Raw genomic sequence first — 22,041 nt, forward strand, 5'->3', positions numbered from 1 at the left:
ACCTAGTTCTATCCCATCTAAACCGTCTAATACGTTATAAAGTATTTGTAGCATTTATACTGTCCATCCAATCATTATTATCCATAACGACTTTCCTGCACCGGGGGTTGAGCCTTCCCAGGTCACATCAAGTGAGTTTCATACCATAGCAGTATAATATGTTTCTAAAAAACGACATATTTCTTGTGCACCTATCACTTGTCGAATTGTCATTATATCCATTAAGAATTATTTGAAACATAGCTTATCTGTGTTAGAACGCATAAACGTGTTTAGTCATATTCTGGGTTTGTGAAGATTTACTGTTGTTGCACCGAAGGAAATTATCTTAAGTATTAACATTACAGAAATGCTGAGGTCATGAGGCTACATTTAATTTCAATTTCAGTTTATTTTCTATAGCTTAAAATCACAAATTTAACTCAGAGGGCTTTAAATTTACCCAACCAGATCCTACTAACAAAGACATTTTTGAGGAGCCACCAACCAACACCTCTGAAATATTCTAGGTATTTAAAAAGAACCCGAAAAAAAGCAACTAATCTGTTTACTGCTTGAATACTGAGTGAGGAGCACTGAAAAGTAAAACCCTTTGACAAATCATAAACAAGACTTCTTTTTTTCAGTTAAACATTTTTTTTATTTCATGGAAATACAACATAATTCCAAATCCTTTGCAGGACCATTGTTGTACACTTTATATTCTTTTTCTCCACTTTTTTGTACTTGAAAACATGGTCACTTGTACAACAATATCATAAACAAAGCCTCATGTCACAAATGGAGCCATTGATGACAATAAATTACACTTGCCATGCTAAGGTTTTGAGATGATACATTGGTACCTTCATTTGAACTAGATCAACCTTTAAATGAACAATACGTCGGAGTTGAATAAATATGATAAAAAGACACTTGAGTTACAAAAGAAAGTTTGTTCATTCAAAACAGAGCAGAACAAGATCACAGGGCAGTTTGGGGATGGTTACTTCTTAATCATTAATTTGTTTTCCTTCATATGAAAAAAAAAAATAGGGACAAATTTAGCATGTTTTGATGACACTGCTAAATCTAAAGCAAAAGTCCAACAATAGTAAATACTGACTATATTTAATAAACTGCCCTTTAATTATAACTGACATTTTAGTTATGTTGTTTTCCTTTATGTGCAGAGTATTTAATAGGTCTGCTAGACCAACATCATCCATTCACACTGAGAACAGGTTAATCTAGTACAGCACTGTCTTTATACAACCTAGAGGTATTTTCTAATCTTTTGTTTTTTTTCGCTCTTGAAAAAGTCAACACATTTACCCAGATGAGGTGTCTTTCCTAAATTGTAAATAATACCACTGTATTCATGTACAGAATATAAAAAATCTTTCCGACAGACAAAAGAGAGAGAAAAAAAATACAGTTGATGAGGTTTCCAGCCAGTAGTAGAGAGGCAAGTATACCACGGATGTGTAAATTAAAATATTAATAATTAAAAACAAAAACAATTACAACACTAAACACTTCACTTAGTTCAACAGTGAAATTTACAGCGGAACTTGTACAGAATTAAAATGTGTCAGGAGGAAGCAAAAAAACAAACAGATGTGGAGGAGAGATAAATAAAAGCAAATCAAGAATGCGATGTACCTTCATTCCTTTGAAAGCAAGCAGGTGAAGAAGGATTTAAATGCATCATGGTGATAGACACTGTGGACCATGAACAAGGGCAGACCCGATTATCACACAAATGAGTGAAGAGTTCGCAATGTATCACGATAAACAGGTTTGGGTCATAATAGAGGACACGCATAATGGTAGCACAGGGCGGACTGATGCCTGCGTTAGTATGATTAGTAGCTGTAGAAGCACTTAAGAGCACCATGTTAAAAGATCTTTATATAACTTAGAAAATATGCTATTTTCTCGCATTATTTAGTCTTTTATTTAAACATTATTAGATTTACTTTTGTCTCAGCTCTCGATTGGAAATTCTGAAAGGCGTTTATGAGTCCCAGCGGCCGGGACTTCCGACAAGTGGCTTCGGATCACATGATAGAGATTCTCTTTTGGCATTTGTGTCAGTGGTCCAATCTACAGGTGTGCAGCGGAAGGAATAAGAGGAGGCATGCATGAGTCTGAGCGAGAGCCACACAGACGGTGAAATAAAAAAGAAAAAGGTGTGACTATACACTTCCGCCTCTGGCCTGGTCCACTTCTAAGGGTTAATTCTTTCAAAGATTCAAAGACAGCCACATTTTAGATAGAGGAACAGTTTGAGAGGATCTGTCTTTGGATTCTTAAAGCCAGTGTGCAGCCATCGTGGTAATCTACACCTCTACAAGACCAGGGAGAGGCAGAAATTTGAATCACAGCTATGTGTTTTGTGTGTGTGTATGTGTGTGTGTGTGTGTGTGTGTGCGTGTGCGTGTGCGTGTGCGTGTGCGTGTGTGTGTGTGTGTGTGTGTGTGTGTGAAGGGTCTATTTCAACAGGTGGTAGCCAGGGATTGGTGTATAGGAGGCTGGAAACAGCGAACGTGCTCCACAGTGGAACTGTCCGTCTCCACCGCCTTCATGTACTTGTTGAGGATGGCAAAGATCTCATTGTTGAGGATCTGGTACTTCCTAATGCGGTCGGCCATCTTCTTCAGGGGCTGTCAAGAAGAAAAAAAACGACAGAAAAAGGAATAAGTCAGACAATATTATGCGGTGTGAGTAAATGTTGTGGTTAAAAGTTTACCCACCACATTCTTGATGATCTCGTCCTTGCCGTCCTGTCTTTGGACTTTGAGCAGATGGTAGCAGAAGTCAAAGAGGTCAAAACGACGCTGCTGTCCCAACAGCACAATGATGGCACAGCCGGCCCAGTTCAGCCCATCGCCGAAGCACTGCCTGATAGGCAAGGCACGTAAAACACATGAGTTGTTTTCCCATTGAAGTGAGGGCAATTGACAAATTTAAGAAGTGTCGGCAAAATCAAATGCAATTTAGTGCACATTTCCATCAACTAAAGTTTAGTCGAGAAGTTGTGACAATTTTAACTGTGCAACAGTGTCTCATTTCTTCTGAAGTCTACCTTCTGTTTTTATCAGCTGCTGATGGTGAAAGGGAAAGGGGTTGACAATGTGAACAAAAATGTAACTTCACTCTTTTTCTATTTTATTTCTTTTTTCTCTTTCTGAAGTAGAGCCATGTCATACGTGGCAGCATGATGAATGCTTTGCCCACGGCAGTAGGAGCAGGAGGAACATCAAGGTGAGCTGAAAAAGTTTTCCCTTAAGCTTTATGACAACAACATGTTAACTTTTCCACCAAAGTTAAGAGTAAAAACGTTTCCAATGTATTTTTTTCTGCCAGATTTCTGCCATTTTTACTGAATAAAAAAAAAGCAACTTCTCAAACAAACAAAAAAGCTCCACAAATTCCTCCCTTTTTTTTTTTAACAGACTAATTGTATTCCATATTGACAAACCAACATGCATCACGTTTGGCTGCAGATGTGGTCTGAAAAAGACACACAAAAAAAAATACTACAAATGCACTCCTACTGTACACAAACCAGCCAGGTGCCACTTACTCCGCTGTGAACTCGTGTGTGCCCACAGGGATGCAGTAGACAAACTGCATGGCGCTCCACAGGCGATGGAACTCCATACACTCGTCGACATGCATCACGCCGTTGGTGGGCGGAGGCCCGCGCCACACCCCGTCCTGCAAGAAGCTGCGGATGCGCGTCAGGATGACCTCGAACATGGAAAGGCCGCAGCACAGACGCTCTTTGGTCAGCAGGTCCCCCTCACGGGCAATGGCGATTTGCTGGTGAAAAGAACAGCCGTGACACTTCGTGAATATTGTAAGTATTGACATTTTAAGGGAGGCACAGTTCATCAGGTATGATACCAAATACTGGGGAAAATAAAGAATCACGTCTGTCTGCCTTCATAAAGACAGAGTGATGTTGAACTCACCTGTGGGGTTCCCAACCTCTCAATTAGAGGCACAAGGTGGAGAGGGGCGTACTTGGCTTCCAGCCTTTTCATCCTCACCTCCAGACGCTCTCCCTCTATAGAACACACAAACACAAGGAGGGACATGTAGACGCTGTACAAAAATGACAGATAAATCAATGGGCACCGGGCTGGACGCGATAGGACGAGTAATATATAGTTTTTTACCCATCTGCCTCGCATTTAGTGCTTACAACCCTTTTGTATACCTTTGATGTAGACTCTGGGAAGAATGTTCTGGAAGGGAGCGGCATGAAGCAGGTCACACACTTCCTCCTGGGACTAAAATTGAAGCACAACACAAGAAAGGGTCATTTTAAGTCAAAGAGCACCACCCACTTTGCTTTATGAACACCCTTAGAGCATGCAGGTAACCATAAGGCAATGTTGATTTTAAAGAACCCACCCCCAAATACTCCAAGCTGAATTTTTTAACTCAAAATTATATATCTAAAGAATGATAGCTTTTAAAGCATATTTTAAATGTTTAAAGTAAACACTGCCATGAGCTCCATATTCTGACGGATTACTCAACACTGTTGTCATCTTATTATGCAGAGAAGGAGACAAGATAACAGAATGAGTGTGTGTTAATCAAGCCATGGTGAACGCAGGATTATACATTTATCACAACATCCCATCTAATCTGCTTCAGCAGCAAGATATCACGTTTACAGCTATCTTAATAAACTCAAACACTTCTGGGTAAAATGTCAGTGTGTTAGTGGTGTTCTAGCTATGTGAGGTCATTCTTAATTATCTGGGTGGTTGTCATGATGACAGTTAGTTAGTCAAGACAACATGCTATAAATCTAACTATATGCAGAGAAGCAGCACCTTGAAACTATTTTGAAACTAAAGGGTGATGAATGAAAAAAGAGCCATGCACAGATCAAAAAAGAAAAGTAACACACACACACACACACACACACACACACACACACACACACACACACACACACTTACAGGTAATCCAAACCAACATACGCACAAACACCCAATACACACACAGGTCAGTGCAGCCAGACAGAAATGGTAAAGAGAGTGACAGCTGAGTAGTGTCATGTAGACAGCAGCACAAGCACCCAGAACCAGAAGAGCGTATGGAGGAAGAAGTGCAGAGTTTAGCACAAGACTGTACCGACAACCAGCCAGAAATATATGATCCCCTCTTCCATGGAAGACAAGGACTTAAAATATGCTCTACTACAGCAGCCAGATGTGTGGTTGCTTTTTTTTAACATATCAAATTCTTGAAAAAAAATGTCTGTCTTTAAATACATACACTCCTTTTCCTTTAAAAATAGTGTTTTTACTTAATTCTTGGTCAAACAAAAAAGGACAGTAAAGTGTCTCTTTGCTTGCATGGCTGGTTGGAGGTGAAGCCGTTTGTGCCAAACTAACATTGTAGAAGAAGAAGAAACAGAAACACAGCAGCCCAAACCAATTAAGAGATAGAAGAGAAAAAGACATTCTGACTCTGTGTTATTTTAAGATAAAACCTAAATCCTTACCACCTGTGGTAGTTTCCAGCGTGAAATGAAAAATAGAGTTGCATTTCAGAAAAAAGACATCAAAGATCACACATACTCGGGGCCACCAGGACTGGGGGCCTGACAGTTTCTGTCCGTCTTATTTGATTTAGGATGTGAATCAACATCGTAAATTGGGCAGAAACCTCCAGGCACCCAGGTTATTGGTCACCCACACAAAAACATGGCAGTCAAGACAGCGACACAGTGGTGGACCCTGAGCACTGAGCATAGGACCACAGAGGGACCAACACTGGAAAGGTTGGGAAAGCAGTGGAATAAAGGGGGGACAGCTAATATGGCAAGGATTAATAATACTTAAATAACATGTCAAAACAACAAAGAAAGATAAGGAAGATAGGGTCAGGGGTTTCATATGGTGATACAAAGTAAGAAGGGAAATGGAAACTAAAGGAAATGGCTTACCAGAGCTTGCTCGATGAGCAGGCAGAAGAGGATGGCATTTCCCACCTCCCTTAAGCTCTGGAAGACATCTGTCTTCAGCTCTGCATATTCAATGATATCCTTGAGCTGATGGTGGAAGAACTCCAAGATACCTGCAATGGCAGAAACAGCCATGACACCTTGTTAAATTCACATTTTTGTAAAAAAGAAAAAAATCTATTATTGAACCTCCATTTTTATCTCTAATGTCAAACCTGCAGCCAAGCAGTAAGCGGCCGTTAATACCTCATTATGTCATTGATAATCTATCGCTACCAGGATGAATCTGTGGGAAGTCAGCGGGTCTACCCTGACCCACATTCGGTCCGAGCATCAGGCCCCGAGGCGGGACGATCGTTAACTGCTGACAGTAAGATCACAGGCAGTAAGCCAGGTACAGAAATGAGTGTACAGAACATCAGTAATCTACAGATTACTGAGCGCTCCTCATAAGGATATCCCATCTGACTTCGCTCTGATCTGCTGCACGCACAGAGCTCCGGCCAAATCGCACAGAGGCAGGTGAGGAAACACACCGAGATGCAAAGTAAGTAGGCAGAAAGGTAGAGCATCTTTTACACTTATAGGACACTTACGTGTGCCTGATTTGAATTTTAAAGCATTTCTGTTGACAAATGGACACTTTATTGGTGTATACCACGCTTTGTGTATATGATGTAATTTTATCGAAATATACCACCTATCCCAAATTTTATTACCATTGCAGCAGAGTTACTATTTTCCCCCGACCGTGTCCCCAATCGGCTCACCCCTCCGAACTGCTTTACAATGCCGGCTGTTTGATTCTTGTTGATGTAGTGGTTTATATGTTGTCAGCATTTTCTGCTCTGTGCTGCAAATGTTTAACTGCGGCTCCAAGTAATCTTTTATTTCAGTAATGGCTCCAAGTCCTGACTAAGCTCAAAGAGGTAGCATGGGCACACAATTCGAGAGCGGTTGGCAAGGAGGGCGACTGAGCTAGAATTAAAATGGGAATGCGTGGAAGTGAAGTACCGACTGTAGCAAAAAATAAATAACAAAAATAGACCCAGTTGCGCATTAATATTAATCTGACTCAAGTGGGGTTCAGTTTTCAGATAAATTACTTATTGCATTTCTGTCTTCAATGTGTCCACCACCCTTCTATTCATCTAAAAGTAATGAACAGAATAAAAACTGATGTTATAAACTGAAATAACCCCACAGGCACTTTATTCACTCTAACAGTGGAGACTGTGAGCTCACCTGGAGAGCCATACTCGTGGCGCGGCAGGCGGCAGATCTTGGGCATGACTTCTATCAGGGTTTTCACGTACTGCAGGATGGTGCCCTGTAACTGCAGAGTGACACGGAAGATAGATAGAACACAGCAGGTAAATGGGAAGAGAGGGCACAAAGAGAGAAGAGAAAAAAGAAAAATCACAGTAAGAATCCAGCAAACTGAGGAAGGAAACATGTTTTTAAGGGTGTCATGGAAAATGAAGACAAATACCAGGCTCTTGACAATCTTGAGCAGCTCCTCCATCACTACAGCAATGCCTTGGTAACCAAGGAGACGGCAGATGGTCTTGAAGTGGGGCGGGCCGACAAAGTTTCTGTAGGAGCTGTATATGTGGGAGTAGGCAATGTTCAGAGGCTGCGAAAGAGAGGAGGACACAAGAGGAACAGAAGCCGGGTTAATCTGAAACAGTAGGGAGACGGCTTTCCTTCATACATTGTAATTCAAGAATATTTACTGCACTAAAAAACTCAAGTCATCAGCGGCGCCATACCTTGGACCCATACAGGTAGTAAGGCTGCACATTAGCTGGCTTGTCTCTTTGAGGCTCCTGGGTGAAGGGAATGGCTGTGCGCACAAAGCTGAAGAGAAAACCATGTTTAAAACCCAAAGGAGAAAAAAAAAACAAGCTATTAAAGAAAATCTCTGCGACCATGCACCGACAACACCGACCGGTTCGTGGATCCGTTGTAGCAGTAGTTGGGCAGGAAATCGAAGTTGAGCTCCCAGAAGACGTGGAGCGTGATTCGCCCGTAGGGAGCGGAGACGTTGTGGTTGGCCTCGCGGAACATGGCGTCGAAGCTGTCCAGGGTCATGTGCTTGCACAGGAGCCGGTGGGTTAGTCTGTTGATCTCCAGCAGCCACTCCAGCTCCTGTTGGAGGAGGGATACAGGATTTGTATGAGAAAACACACAGTTTAGTGAGGATATGAAAGGGGAAAGCTCGGCTTTGTTAGTGTGTATCCTCTCACCACTATGGAAGTGAGGTCCTCGCTCTCAAAGCGGCTGATGGCATGGTCCAGGGACTTGTACATCGCCGCCGAGATCCTCTGAGTGATCAGACGGTTCAGGTCAATAGAGCGACCTAGCAGCTGCAAGAAACCAGGAGGAATGGTTAAGAAATACAGTAGAACACACAAATAAGTTGCCAAAAAGGTACAGGAGCGACAGAGGTACCTGCACGTGTCTCTGTTTGAGCAGCGTCTCGTAGCGGTTTGACGGCGGGTACGGGATGATCACGCCATAGTTTTTACACTCTGCTCTGAAGCGCTTGTCTAGGAGGACGCTGTGAAACACGTAGCATGGGATGTATTAGATGAAGTTCGGGAGGACTGCTACAATATCTGCCACTAATTCCAAACGTAGAGAGAGGAAGTCACTTCTCCTACTGTACCTTCCAGCCATTGCTTTGTAGTAGGCAAATATCTGATCTGCCAACTTGTAGACAAACTGGTCAAAGCAGAGGTTTACCTGAGAACAAGAAGAACACTATGAAGGCACTGTCTAAAAAAGAAACACAGATGTAAAGATCGCTGCATTTGAATTGTACTTTTATTCAAGTGATGGTCTTAAGACCGTACCTCGGCCTCGATTTCATCATAAAGGAACTGCTTCTTGAACTTGGTGAGAGCGTAGTAGCCGCTGTCGTTGTACAAGTCGAGAGGATACAGCACATATCTGCAGGAGGGGGAATGGTGGTTATAACGCAGTCCGTTTTCTCAAGGTACGAAACCCAAAAACAATGGGAGTTTTGTCTTACTCCATCATGGAGGGCTCCTTGGTCTCTAGGATGTGGTCAGTGAGGATCCAGGGCATGGACATCTCAATGGGGAACTGGATCCTGCGACCCATGGTGAGCTCCAGGAAGAACTCTCTGAACCACAGCTGGGACAGGTCGCAGCACTGCTGCAAAGCCTCTGGAACGGTGGAAGGACACACAAAGTGAACTTGTTTGAAAACACATCAGGACATTTTTACAAGAGCTGCTTCAATACGACCTTATTTTTAATTTTATTTTTACACAATACAATCTATGCTGACAGCTTCTACTCACCGCTGAAGTTGAGCAGGTGTGTGAAGAAGAAGGAATGTTTGTGGAAGTCTTCTATGGCCACCACTATGGGTCCGTCCAGACTGCTGCGGAGAGTCTTCTTAGACCCGCTCTTATCTGCTATCAATGATTCCAGCATGGTGCGCACCATGTACAGCTGCAGAGGGAAGACAAAGGTAAAAAGGTGAAAACGTTCCTCGCAGCACGTTTCAGGGTGCTGATGAAATCAACCATTGTTAATAATTTGCCACCACATTATTAAACATGACTCTGATTTGACTTTGCATATAGCATAGAGTCGATGCACTATTTTGGGAGGAAAAGGAATGTGGAAATGATTTTTAACCTTCAGAATAAAAGCCCTGAACCTAAATTGAGTTATTCAGTAAGTCAGAAGATATGTGACATTGAAGCTACTGCATTTCGTTTCGGCTTCTTTCCCCAAGCACCCTGATCCATTTACCTGTGTGCTGGAGGGTCCTACAGCCCTGCGGGGCACTTTGATGTCAAATCCACCTTTTGGGTCCTTCTCCCCCCTCAGGCAGGGGTCATTTGGGGGTTCCCTCACCCCATCCCAGTCACACACAGTCTTACGAATGGCCTGAAGAACACTGCCGACGAAGAAAACAGGATTATTGAAGTGCTTTAGGTCTTTACGGGTTAAAAAAACACAAGAGCCTTGAGATTAACTTTAATGTACATTTGATCAAATCATCATTGTGCGCGCACGTGTGTGTGTGTGTGTGTGTGTGTGTGTGTGTGTGTGTGTGTGTGTGTGTGTGTTTACCTGATGAGGACGTTCTTCTTCTTGCGTACAGCCTGGCGCAGAGGCTCTCGGAGGGTCATCTGAGCAAAGTCCTGCAGCGCTGCGTAGATGGTATTCCTGATGGCCTGGTTGAACACCGACTCCATTCGGCCCATCAGAACCTGCACAGTTCATTACACAGCACTGTGATCATCATCGCCATCTTGGTCACAAAGGCTACAACTCAGTATTAATGGAATGATATGACATTTTGGGAAGAACACTTGTTGACTCTACTGCAGAGAGTTAGATGAGAAGCCCAATACCAGTCTGATATCTGTCTATTAAAGAAAACCACTCAGCTCTGAATAATAATGGGCGTCCCATGTGGTTATCAACAAAAGGTTCCATTACCTAGTTAAAATGCTGACATATACATACATTTATTGAATTAACTCCCTCCTCAAAAAATTAAGAAAAGCCAGGATAACACTTTCCCCCTGTTTCCAGTCTTTATGCTAAGCTAAGCTATCCGACGCATATCAGTGCGCTTTTGATCTTCTCATTTAACCCTGAGCTAGAAAGAAACTAAGTGCATTTCCAAAAACGTCAAACTATTTGTTTAAGGTGAACAATGGATGACATCAAAGATGTTTGGTGCACAGTTTCTCATGTTACAGGTACAATTTTCCGACTAAATAAGCTGCATATCCATTCATATGTGTACAGAGAACACGTCCTTTGGCCATCAGCTGTTCAATGCATGAATAAAAGAGCTACTCAACATCCGTCGGGGTCACCGGTGTTTTACCTGCAGCCCTTTGATCATGGCAATGACCTCCACCAGGGCAAATTTCTCCTCGCTGGTGTAATTGTATCGCGTGGCTCGTTCGTACTCCTCCGCTGTACCTGGACAGTCCTTGTTGCAGAATTTATCCGTGGGATGGACCAGCTTCCAAGAGTACTGAAATAGACAGGCAGAGCTATAAATACATCAAACCTACAACGATCAATTTCAAAACCACAAAACTGTTCATACCTAAAACCCCCAGGCATATTGACTGCCGCACAAGCGTTTTTTCCCAAACACACAAACACAAATCGACCCCTCGCTTTGACTCACAACTTCCATGACGTGCGTGCTCCACTTGGACAGCAGCTGCAGACCCCTCAGAGCGAGGTCGAACAGCTCTCTGTACTCCTCGTCGGACTTCTGGCTGTCCAGGCCCGAGCCCGTCACCACTTCGCTGTTGCTGTAGCGCGCCAGCTCCGAGATGAAGCGGATGTGGTCCTCCCTGATCTGCACCATCTGCTCGCACAGGTTGTACTGTGGCGAGATGCTGCTCTGGGTGCACGTCCACCTGGGCACAAAAATGGAAAAAGGTGGAGGCAGGGCGGGAGCAGATGGCGCGGTGGTCAAGGATTGCTGGTTTTGTGCTTGAGAGCATTTCTGTACACTACGTATATATAGATGGCTAGACACGTCCTCTTACTTGGACTTGTTTTCTTCGTAGTGGGCACTTGTCTCAATGTAGCGGGACAGCTCTATCTGCATGTCTCCAAACAGTGGCACCACTTGAAGCTGAAAAACACAGGAAAAAATGATTAAAAAATGGCTCACACTCAAGTCACGCACACAAACACAACCCTGGATGAAAGAGATGCTGAAAAAGCAAAAGCCTTACTTTGAAGAACTTGTCAATCTTGCTCAGGTTGATCCTCTTTTTGGCATCGAGTTTATAGATGTTACTCACGTTCCCATCCATCAGGTACAGACCAAAGCCCATCACCTGACACACAGAGAGAGGTGGTTTGTGTTACGCCGGCATGGGACGCTTAGCCAGCTAAAGATCACAATGGTGACTGTGTGTTTACCTTAAGCAGCATGTGTTTCTCGCTGGGTGTCAAATACATCTTGTTCTCATAATAGTCGACACAGATGTTGACAATGTCGGCCAGAAGCTCCTCGTAGCCAGGAATCACCTCCAACTGTTGGTGCAGGCACTACACACAAACAGAGACCGAACAACAAGTCACCTTCACACAAATTCATCTACAACGGCGATGGGCAGATGAAGTCTTCTGAGGCTTCGGGGGCTTTCTTTCTATTTGTGCCGAAAAAAGCCTCAAAGCCTCAAACGCAGCAAACACAGTGACATCTTGTGGCTTGCCAAATGTATAACATCCTACTACAAGCGCCACAACTCCTACATATAAAATATAATAGCTGACATACAACCTTAATGTACCTTATTGGTGTAGTGTAGGGTTGCGAGTTGCAATGTGATTATTAAATGAGCTTACTCATCTTATTGCACTGGCCTGTTACTTGGTATCAGATGGAAATGTTAATGTGTAGTGTACATCGCAATATTCCTCTCTTCTTGTCCCACGGATGTGCCGATCACAACGTTAGGTGGTAAAACTATGACACTGAATGAAGGGCTTTCCTCAATTGACACAAGCTCTAACACAATGTATTGAAAATGTACCATTCACCCATCTCTAATTTACTGAACAGGATTATTCTGCCAACTTGGGGTTCAGTGTCTCACTCAAGGACAGTTCAACACGAGTACAGGAGGAACTGGGGATCGAACCGCCAACCTTGTGGTTTAAGGATAACCCGGTCTCACACACGTCAGTAAATACCCCTCTAGAGAATTTTTAAGCTTTTAAGTGTCTTAAAAAAAGGCGGTTGCTAACAAGTGGATTTAAAAAGGACCACAAAACGTCACCACTCAGACTAGTCTGCCTTCACAGCCTTGTTGTGTTAACTCGACCGTGGTGTAGTTTGTCTATAGCTTGTTAGTTTTTTACTTCTGCCGATTGCATTTACACTTCAACAATCATAAAAGTGGTGCTCATTTGTGAAGAATATCTTGCTGAACAAAGCGTTTGAGTATCATTAACTTGTGTTTGCCACAGAGCTTATTTTCTGCAAGAAACAATGAAACAATCCCATTGGCTTTTTGTCGAGGGAACCACTGTGATGTTAAATATCGTGGTTGGCCGACAAAAATATGCCATCCCTGCTCCATTACTTCACTGTATCTCTACATAGCAAATAGTTGTTTGCTGCTATAATAATGCTCTAAATAACGAATTTAGCACCTTTAGGTTTAGGTTTAACAGTCACACACAAAACAATCTTACAAATAGTCTCATCCTCATCTTTCTTTGCCATCATTATCTGACGGTGAAGAGCAAATATGCAAGTTGAATACAGCAGTCAGATGTTAATGTTTCAGTTAATATCTAAATTGCCCCATAAGACGCTTTCATTCAGACAACCCGTCACGTCACCTTTGAAGAGAACAAATGTAAGTCATCTGCTCAGTTTGTGTAGAAAGTCTGGAGTATCAGGTTAGAATGTTGCTGTAAGTCTATATTATTACAAACATAAGACACACTGAAAAATTCAGCCTTAGTTACACGCGGCACGGCGTACAAAATGTCCAACTAATTAAAATAGTCAACCATCCGTCCTCCATGTCCTTACATAGTCGCAGATTTTTACACCACAGGTTGTAAAAACTGGAGTCTGCCCACCAACCTGAGTGATCCTGTTGTGGTTGGCTAAAAACATGGAGAGGTTCTGTGACTCCTGGATGGACTGAGGGTCGGCCATCTTCCTCAAGAATTGAGCAGCCCTGGAGGCAGACGAGGAGAGAGAGAGAGAGAGAGAGAGAGAGAGAGAGAGAGACGTAATCTTGGCTCAAACTAAACTATTCTACATTAGGATTCCTTCATTTATGGTTTGCTACCTTTTGTAGGCAGAGTGATCATTCTTGACGCTGCACTTCATGTTCTTCAGCTCGTCCAGCACTGCAAACATGTTAATAAATTTGCCCAGGGTGAGCAGGTAGGCCTCAGACACGAAGTCCTTCCTTCTCTCAGCGTGACACAGACGCTTCACCTCGCTACAGAAACGCTCTATGGCTTTACGCTGTGAAGACAAGAAAATCAGGAGATTGTTAGAATTTTAAAATAAACTTTCTGTGTCCCAAAAGACACTAAACATGCAAATTCTGAAATGAAAATGTACGTCATTGTATGAACCCAATTGTAGGCTTTTTTTTCTCAGGCAGCCGGGTCTTACCTGGAAGTACATGAACTTCATGAGCTTGGTGACTTCAGGTTCTAAGACCTCCACCGTTTTCTCATAGATCTCCACTCTGTTGGGCTGCTCGTTGCATTTCACCTAGCAAACACAAGAGGGCGCCACCAAGCAGTTTGATTTTGAAGCAGCAGTACAGCATGTTAAGTTCAGCTAATTCATTCAACATTATAGTTTGTTTGCAGGTCAACATAATTTAAAAACTCACCTTGTTTATCAAACAGGTGAGTTTTTAAACTCTCATATTTTTCCCCACAGTAAAGGTATCCTGTTTTAATGTATGTATAAGCTGCAATAGTCCAGTTTGGGGAAAATCATATTATGTGCAATAATGAAGTCACCCATGTAACAGAGGGGAAAAACGCTGACAGCTCAGCTTCTAAGTCGGTGACTGAGTGACGTCAGGTTTCGTGTTCAGCAACCTCTGCCATGGTTACACGTTTCCATGAGGTTTGTCTGTGTTTTAAGAGTGATGAGGTACTTGCATGTTAAACGTTCCAGTTTGACGAACAGTTTTAGGACTGTTGTGTGTGTGTGTGTGTGTGTGTGTGTGTGTGTGTGTGTGTGTGTGTGTGTGTGTGTGTGTGTGTGTGTGTGTGTGTGTGTGTGTGTTACCTGGGGAATGGCTCTGGAGCAGCTTCTCCAAGTGTAAAGCATCACAGCATACTCATGTCCTTCCTCCAGCATCTCATTCTGCACAAATAATACAGACAAAACATTATTAATGCACAGTTACAGGGAATGTTCAAGTGGCAAAAGCCTTGAGAGAAATCCTTTAATTTCTTGCTTAAAAAGAACAGTTCACTCCAAAATCAAAAATACATATTTGATATTTGTTAGTCTGGATTGTTTTGGTGCAAGTTACTTAGTTTTGGAAAACCTATACAATATAAAATATAATGGGCAATAATGTAAGAACTGTCAAAATAGTTCCTTAACGAAACTGCTAACAAGGCATGTGAATTATTTGAGTAACCTGGCCATGATTTCTGGAAAGAAACATTGCTGTTTAGTTTTTCTTTATTGTATTTTTTTGGCGCTTGGAGCACCACAGGTCGAGTCCCATTATATTCAAGAGGAGGCAGACATCTCTACGGCCGATATCTATAAAACTGGGCAACTCACACCAAACGTGTATTTTTGGTTTTGGGATAAACTGTCCCTTTAAGGTACAAAATATCCCCAACTTCTCAGACGAGTCACATATTCCATGGATGAATGGGGCTCGATAAATATTTCAGAGGGGGGAGCATTCCTTCTCATTCAGAAGTAGGTGAGACAGATTTCTCAATTACTCCGGCTAAAGAGAGGAGTGACCTCAAACAGACCAGCTTCAACCTCAATAGCGCTTCCTGACTAAATAAGGTTAAATAAAGCGCTACTTCCCCTCTTTGCCAGTCAAATCACACTCTCCATTCATTCACCATCAGGGGAAAAAAGGTTTACTGGTCTATTGGCTGCCTGATCCACCAGTGTGTAAGGGAGGTGTGTGTATGAGTGAGTGTGTGTGTCTGTGTCTGTGTGTCTGTGTGTGTGTGTGTGTGTGTGTGTGTGTGTGTGTGTGTGTGCCCTGCCACGGGCCTCGCCAAATCCTAACAAAAGAGCCAAATGATAATCAATTCACAAACAACAAGGCTCGCTTTAAGGAAGTGAGGCTGCTTCCCACAGTCGGCTTAGTGTTCACTGAAAGGAGAACAGCAACTATTCAAGACAGACAAACAAATATTGATTCAACCAATCAGATGTGAAGAAAAAAACAACGTCATGACATTTTATTTTTTTTTAAACTGGAGCACATTTCTCACCATGCTGGAGTGGACTGTAGCTTGCTCTATATAACGGGCGATGCCGGTCACAAACGCATTCCTGTCTTCAAAGTTGGTGTCAAAGTTGGCCTGTAGAAGGAGGGAGGAAACAGTTAATGGGGGTCTGTTGGAAATGTCTGAACCACTGGGGGGCGATGGCGGCAGCGGCGAGCATGTACCTGGTACATGATGGAGGAGGGAGGGGGCTCGATGCATGGCTGCTGGTCCGGGAGGGGCAGCTCCTCCAGCAGGTCCACGTTGGACAGGGCATCCTCCAGGGTCACGTGGGTCGTCATGGTAACAAGGCGTCACTCACACACAACACCTGAGTCTGAGAGAAGACAGAAAAGAGAGAGACAGAGAGACAGTGAGAGAGACAGAGAGACAGAGAGACAGGATATGAGATAAGGACGCAGAAGATGTGAAGGTACCTGTACTGCTTTCAGTCTGCAGTTGCTTGGGGACATGTAGAAAGATTGTGTGGCTTATTTGATCAAATAGAGAATAGTGATTAGGTTGAATAAATATATCCACATATTGAGTCAGTACAACTAAACACCGAGTACCAACAAAGAATGCATGAACAATAATTAGCGAGTGAGCGGAGAAGTTGAAACAGTTCTCTGGCTGAATGCATGAAGTAGATAAAAGTCCTGGGTAACCTGTTGAAATAGTCGGCTAAATTGTTCGCTAAAAGTAACCGGAAAATGGTTAAAAATCGAATAGGTAGTAAAGGTATAGCTATAGTCAGATGATGCAATGATAATGCAAACAAATCCGCCCAATATTCTGTCGACGTGTCTAGACTCCACTTCCTCTTCCGAAGCCCCGGTGGGGCTGTGCGGTGGTGCAGCGTGTCTGTGCAACACGCACCTGTATCCTCTCTCATTCGCTCTAGGGAAATGGAGAGCAGAGGCCCCTCACGCTATCCTTTTCTACCTTTTCATTTGACTAGAAGCTTCTTCTTTTCTTGAAATGCCAAAACCTGGAATTGTCATTGATGTGAGAGAGACTCTATCGGTGACTGACATTTGACAAACACAACATGTGCAGTCCTGCAAAGGCAGTAGGCATCAGGCAAGCTGACATTTTGTACTTGTATTAAAATCATCACAGGGTCGTACGCTGTATACGACTTCAAAATCCACAGCTACTATAATCACCGTCCTCCATCCTTAGAATAAATGGCGAAACCCGGTTGAAACAGCACCGCCATTGCTGTGCCCTCTTCCTCCTCTTCTTCATTATAAAACACCAGTCCGGCCGATGCAGTGGGTGAAAGCAGTGTGTATGCATGCTCCCACCCGTATACATCACGTGCCTCTCGGTAATGTGTGTTTTACGTCTGACCGGGCAGGCAGGGCTGACAGGGCCGATAATCAGCTTAATATTCACAGCCAGAGAGAGAGCTCGGCTCCAGCTGAGAGGGCCAGGGGCCAAAAGAGGAAAGAGGCGAACGTGTCCGTCTCTCTCTTCTTCGCCAAAATTGTAAATGGATATTAGTCATTTCAGATTCAATACTGTTAAACTTAGTTTACGGGGTCTTACATAGTCAAACTGTTTTTGTTTTTTTTTGTTTCTCCTGGAAGACACAAATGAACAGATAGCTGAACCACAGTTATACTTCTACACACACTCTCTGTATACAAACGTCTAAATGTAAAGCCAAAGAGTAATTTCATTACGCACTTTCAAAAGACTATGCCTCCATTTGTTTTCCTCTCAATTTGATCCCCATCACAATGACAGCGTCTTCTCGTAGTCAGTTCTCTGTTCTCGATGTCTATACTTGCAAAGCCCGTCGCCTACCTAACACATCCACCGAGACACGCTGTTGTTGACCATGCCCACACACATAGCACGATCACAGACGACACAGAGCGAGGAGGCGGGTGGAGTTTCCTGTCAACATCAGACCGTCACAGTTAACAAAACACAGAGGTTATATTTGCATGAGGTAAACCACCGGTCTTGAGGCCAAAATTCATACCGAGTCATCGAACTTCTAATGAAACTTCAGCGAGCGTCACTTCCGTGCATCGGCACAGAAAAGACCGGTCACATATAGATGGTAATACGATTAATACATTTAGAGTGAGGCTTACTGGATTCTTAAGTCAAATCTATGTTGTCATGTCTCATGTCTGTCTTTTTTTTTTTCCCTGTATTCGTTCCACTGCGGTGACTTTACAACCTGGAGTCACACACCCTCTGATGCTTTAGGAAGACTCCGCTGGTTATTTTTAACTGTTCAGCTTATAGAAAATGAAACAAGCAGCTCGCTACAAGGGGTTCTGTGAGGCCGACACACACGCTCAGTGCTACTAAACTCCCATCTGTGCTTGGGAATACAGACGGGGACTGAAGCCTGGGTTGGCTGAATAAACTTTCCCACCCTGTACCCGTCTCTGTTCGACAGTTGGCGTGCGTGTGTGTGTGCGTGTGTGTGTGCGTGTGTGTGTGTGTGTGTGTGTGTGTGTGTGTGTGTTTCACAAAGCAAAGGGCCCCTTCATTCCCTTCTGGACACTTAGTAACCGAGCCGCGGGCCTGTTTCACACCAGAACGTTCCAAGTGAGGCTACACACACACACACACACCACAAATTTTTCTTTTTCCAGAAATTCCATACAATAGCACTTTGAACATCCATAATATGCACAGCAAAAATGCCCCCAGGCCAATCTGGCATCTCAGCTAAAGCTACTATACATGAGGAGCTCGGGTGAGATCTCATGACAGCACTAAACCATGAGGATCATGGGGCTTTGAGGAAGTGCTCAAAATATTACACCTAAAAAGAAGAATGGGCAATGAGGCAGAGTAGGAAAAGCACCGAAATAGCAAAGAGCAGCGTTTTGTAGAAGGAAAAATCTCGACCGGTATGTGCTGCGAGGCGTGTGTGTGTGTGTGTGTGTGTGTGTGTAATACATCTTGTCTGAGAGAAAGACGGAAGGAGAGAAAGTGTGTCAACTCCAGGGTCACACCACTCACAGGGATCTCCCCCTCAAGGCTAGTTTTGTAATATAGATTCATCCTCACAATAAGATGAGACCCGATGAGCGTGGAAGAAAATCTTTTGGACAAGCGCTCACACATGATCACACACACACACACACACACACACACACACACACACACACACACACACACACACACACACTGTCAACACTGGTCACATGTGTGTGTTCCAGCAGCATCTGTGCAGTCCACAGTGCGTCCCTGTCCACAGTGCGTCCCTGTCCACAGTGCGTCCCTGTCCTGTGCGCGACGCTGGCTGGCTGGCTGCGGCATTCGACGGGCCGATTGTCATTTTTGCTGTCGTCTCATGAGCCCCATGATGTCACGCTCCACTTTTAGAACCAAATAACAATGAACATCACGCACAAATATGCATTGAGGGGGGAGAAGAAGAAAAACAAAACATAAGCCTAGCTCACGTGACCGAGCTTGACAGACAGGGAGGACGGTAAAACAAAAACCTAAACTAACATCACCGGCCTTTAAAGTCCTTTAAAGTCGCAGAATATTATTTTTTTGTTCATAGATTTGTGGTACTTATGATAGCGTGCAGGATGATACTGAAACTTGTGATTTGTGACAGACAAATGGTTTCTGTTCATCATATTTGTCTCCTCACTTACCTCTACTTCTCTTTTCTTTCTTGGTTGGTTATTTATGTCTACAGGCCTTTGTCTTTCTGTCTTTGTCTCTCAATTTGCTCAACTGAAAACAGCAGCAGCATCCTCAGCTGCTTAACAGGTAACAAATACATTGATACTGTTAATATGGTACGGTAAATAAACACAAGGCTACTATGACAAAGGAAATACCAATAGGCATGCCATGGCGATATCACTAGGGCTGAATTGTTATTTTCATCTCAGAGCTCAAGACGAAGTCGCCAAACGTCTTGCTTTGTCCGACCAGCAGTCCAAAACCCGAAGACCTTCCATTTACAATGACATAAAACAGAAAAGGGGGAAAAATACTCACATTTGGGAACCTGGAGCTAGTGAATTTTTTGGGCACGTTTGCTCAATTTGCGATAAATCATTCCCTACTGATCGGCTAATCAATTAATCCATTCATCATTAACGAATAAGGGGAAAACCCTGAAGACTGAATGGCACGAGCGACCAATAATCTACGCATCTGCAATCTTTTATACCACATCTATTGGGTGTCTGTCTCTCCTCTGATGCTCTTGCGGTTTTGGACTATACAATAAGAAATGACTGGAAATAATACTGGGGATTTAATTTACTATGGATCAGTATCAGCAGCAGCAAAGCATCCACAGCGAGTCATTACATCACTGCTTGTTGGCGAGGGGGCTGACATACAGATTTACAACTCAGCAGCAGCACGTTCATGTTTCTACTCAAAGTCCACTGGACGGATAGATGGTGATCATCACAGGATCGAAATGCATTAGATGGCAGTACGGTGCTTACACCTGTGTGTGTGAAACGGAAGTAGGTGAACCTGTCATTTGTGCACCCAGTAACAGGCCTGCCTGCCATGATGGCTGTGAAAACGTCTCCGAAGCATTGGCATGGTGTGTGTGCCCTGCTGGCCGGTGGGTCAAGGGGAGGCGATACGGGAGGGGGGGGGAGAGAGAGAGAGAGAGAGAGAGAGAGAGAGAGAGAGAGAGAGAGAGAGAAAAAAAAAGGGCGAAACATGATGAAAGGGACTGAAAGCGGTGTTGTGAAATTGAGCCGGCTGAAGCATCAAATTCACTCCCCTCTCTCCTTATCATAGCGGACATCTCTTTCCTCTGTGCGGAGATAATAAAACAATCCTGTTATCAGGTCAGAAAATCGCTGCCTTTCCCGTGATCCATCTTTCACCAGCGCACTTGCTACACAGGAAAAAAAAAGCTCTCCTCACCCCACCCATCTCAGTGTGAGCTACGATGCCGATGTTAGCTAACGGGGATCCCATTCATGTGTCAGAATAATCCGCGGAGGGAAAAAAAAAACGGGGACGTTCAATCCGGGTCACGCGGCGGCGATTTAACAGCGATCGGGCTGAATATCGTGTTTGTGCACGGACGGATAAGTAACGGGAATGATGCACGGTGCGAGAAAAAAAACCCAGCCCTGTAGTGTCTCCAGCCATCATCACTACCGAGCGCACATCACCAGCCCCGTTCATCTTTAGCGCTGCGGCTCCATCCATCGCTACATTTGCCACATACCTGTAAATTGCATGTCCGTCCGGCGAGATCCAGAGACGGGCGGACGGTGTCGCGGTGTGCGACGGCGATCCAATGTTTGCTGATCTTGTTTTTTTTTCTTCTCTTCTTCTTCTGTGCCGATTGATGCTCTAGTTTCGCCCCGCTCCAACCCAGAGAGCTAATCCACCCCACACAAAGAGCAGAAAATGGCTGCAAGTGCATTTCCTTAAAGGGACAGTCACAGCGGAATGATAGATGATGAGCCCCCCCCCCCCCCCCCCCCCAACACACACACACACACACACACACACACACACACACACACACACACACACACACACACACACACACGACATGTTGATTCTATTCATTTTTGTTTTGGGAAGGGAAAGAAAACATACATATACTACTACATATATATTACTGCCATGTAGTGTATATAAATGTTGTTTTATTGAATTTAAAAAAAAGTGGTGATACTGGACAAAACTAATTAGTAATCAGACCCCTGGTGGCAGGATGTTATTGGGTTCATATTGCCCCACTTGTCATTTTATTCCTAATAAATCCTTCAGTTATAATTGTGTTTAGCTTGTGCTTATATTTGTTTGAAATAAAAAAAAACATTTGATCATTTCAAATGTGTATAGAAGTTACCCGAGGGGATGAATAAAGTATCGTCTAACTATGTATATTATACATGCACTGTAGGCCTATAGGCTAACCCATGTATTCAATTATTTTCATTATTAAGATGTTTGTTGGTTCAGTGACTGGCTAGATGACTGACATATTGATTTATTGAGTTAATTGGCTGCATGGATGAACTCAGTGAAATTAAAGGTGCTCATCCAATGCATACGTATATCTTCCTATTAATACATCTG

The 22,041-nt window shown here is 43.4% G+C and overlaps 1 protein-coding gene across 2 annotated transcripts; it reads right to left on the minus strand.

Annotated features, from left to right (window-relative positions):
- Positions 1–622: 622 nt before the first annotated feature.
- On the minus strand, positions 623–21,355 carry cyfip2 (cytoplasmic FMR1 interacting protein 2). Of its 2 annotated transcripts, XM_068714396.1 has the most exons (30): positions 21,176–21,355; positions 16,155–16,306; positions 15,976–16,065; positions 14,786–14,863; positions 14,153–14,254; positions 13,818–13,999; positions 13,607–13,703; positions 11,926–12,054; positions 11,736–11,840; positions 11,544–11,632; positions 11,174–11,411; positions 10,862–11,014; positions 10,093–10,232; positions 9,769–9,916; positions 9,309–9,462; positions 9,015–9,171; positions 8,836–8,932; positions 8,649–8,725; positions 8,432–8,540; positions 8,227–8,346; positions 7,929–8,128; positions 7,750–7,837; positions 7,470–7,613; positions 7,223–7,313; positions 5,960–6,090; positions 4,211–4,283; positions 3,963–4,057; positions 3,572–3,810; positions 2,739–2,886; positions 623–2,648 (listed from the first exon to the last, which is right to left on the minus strand). In XM_068714396.1, exons 2-30 carry the CDS (start codon positions 16,269–16,271, stop codon positions 2,481–2,483), a joined length of 3,759 nt encoding a protein of 1,252 aa, XP_068570497.1. In that variant the 5' UTR covers positions 16,272–16,306; positions 21,176–21,355; the 3' UTR covers positions 623–2,480. The 2 variants fall into 2 exon arrangements, with proteins under 2 accessions (XP_068570497.1, XP_068570498.1); XM_068714397.1 differs by lacking the exons at positions 623–2,648; positions 2,739–2,886; positions 3,572–3,810; positions 3,963–4,057; positions 4,211–4,283 and adding an exon at positions 4,291–5,518.
- Between the last annotated feature and the right edge of the window lie 686 nt (positions 21,356–22,041).

Source organism: Cebidichthys violaceus, unplaced genomic scaffold, assembly GCF_023349555.1.
Source record: "Cebidichthys violaceus isolate CVI_PGR_0920_01 unplaced genomic scaffold, fCebVio1.0.p SCAF_2, whole genome shotgun sequence".
NCBI lineage: Eukaryota > Metazoa > Chordata > Actinopteri > Perciformes > Stichaeidae > Cebidichthys > Cebidichthys violaceus.

Coding starts and splice junctions, on each gene's coding strand:
- cyfip2 (XM_068714396.1), bottom strand. CDS start 16,271: ATGACGACCCACGTGACCCTGGAGGATGCCCTGTCCAACGTGGACCTG. Junction 16,066..16,154: donor CCTCCTCCATCATGTACCAG/GTACATGCTCGC, acceptor CTCCTTCTACAG/GCCAACTTTGACACCAACTT. Junction 6,091..7,222: donor CCACGAGTATGGCTCTCCAG/GTGAGCTCACAG, acceptor CTGCCATTGCAG/GTATCTTGGAGTTCTTCCAC.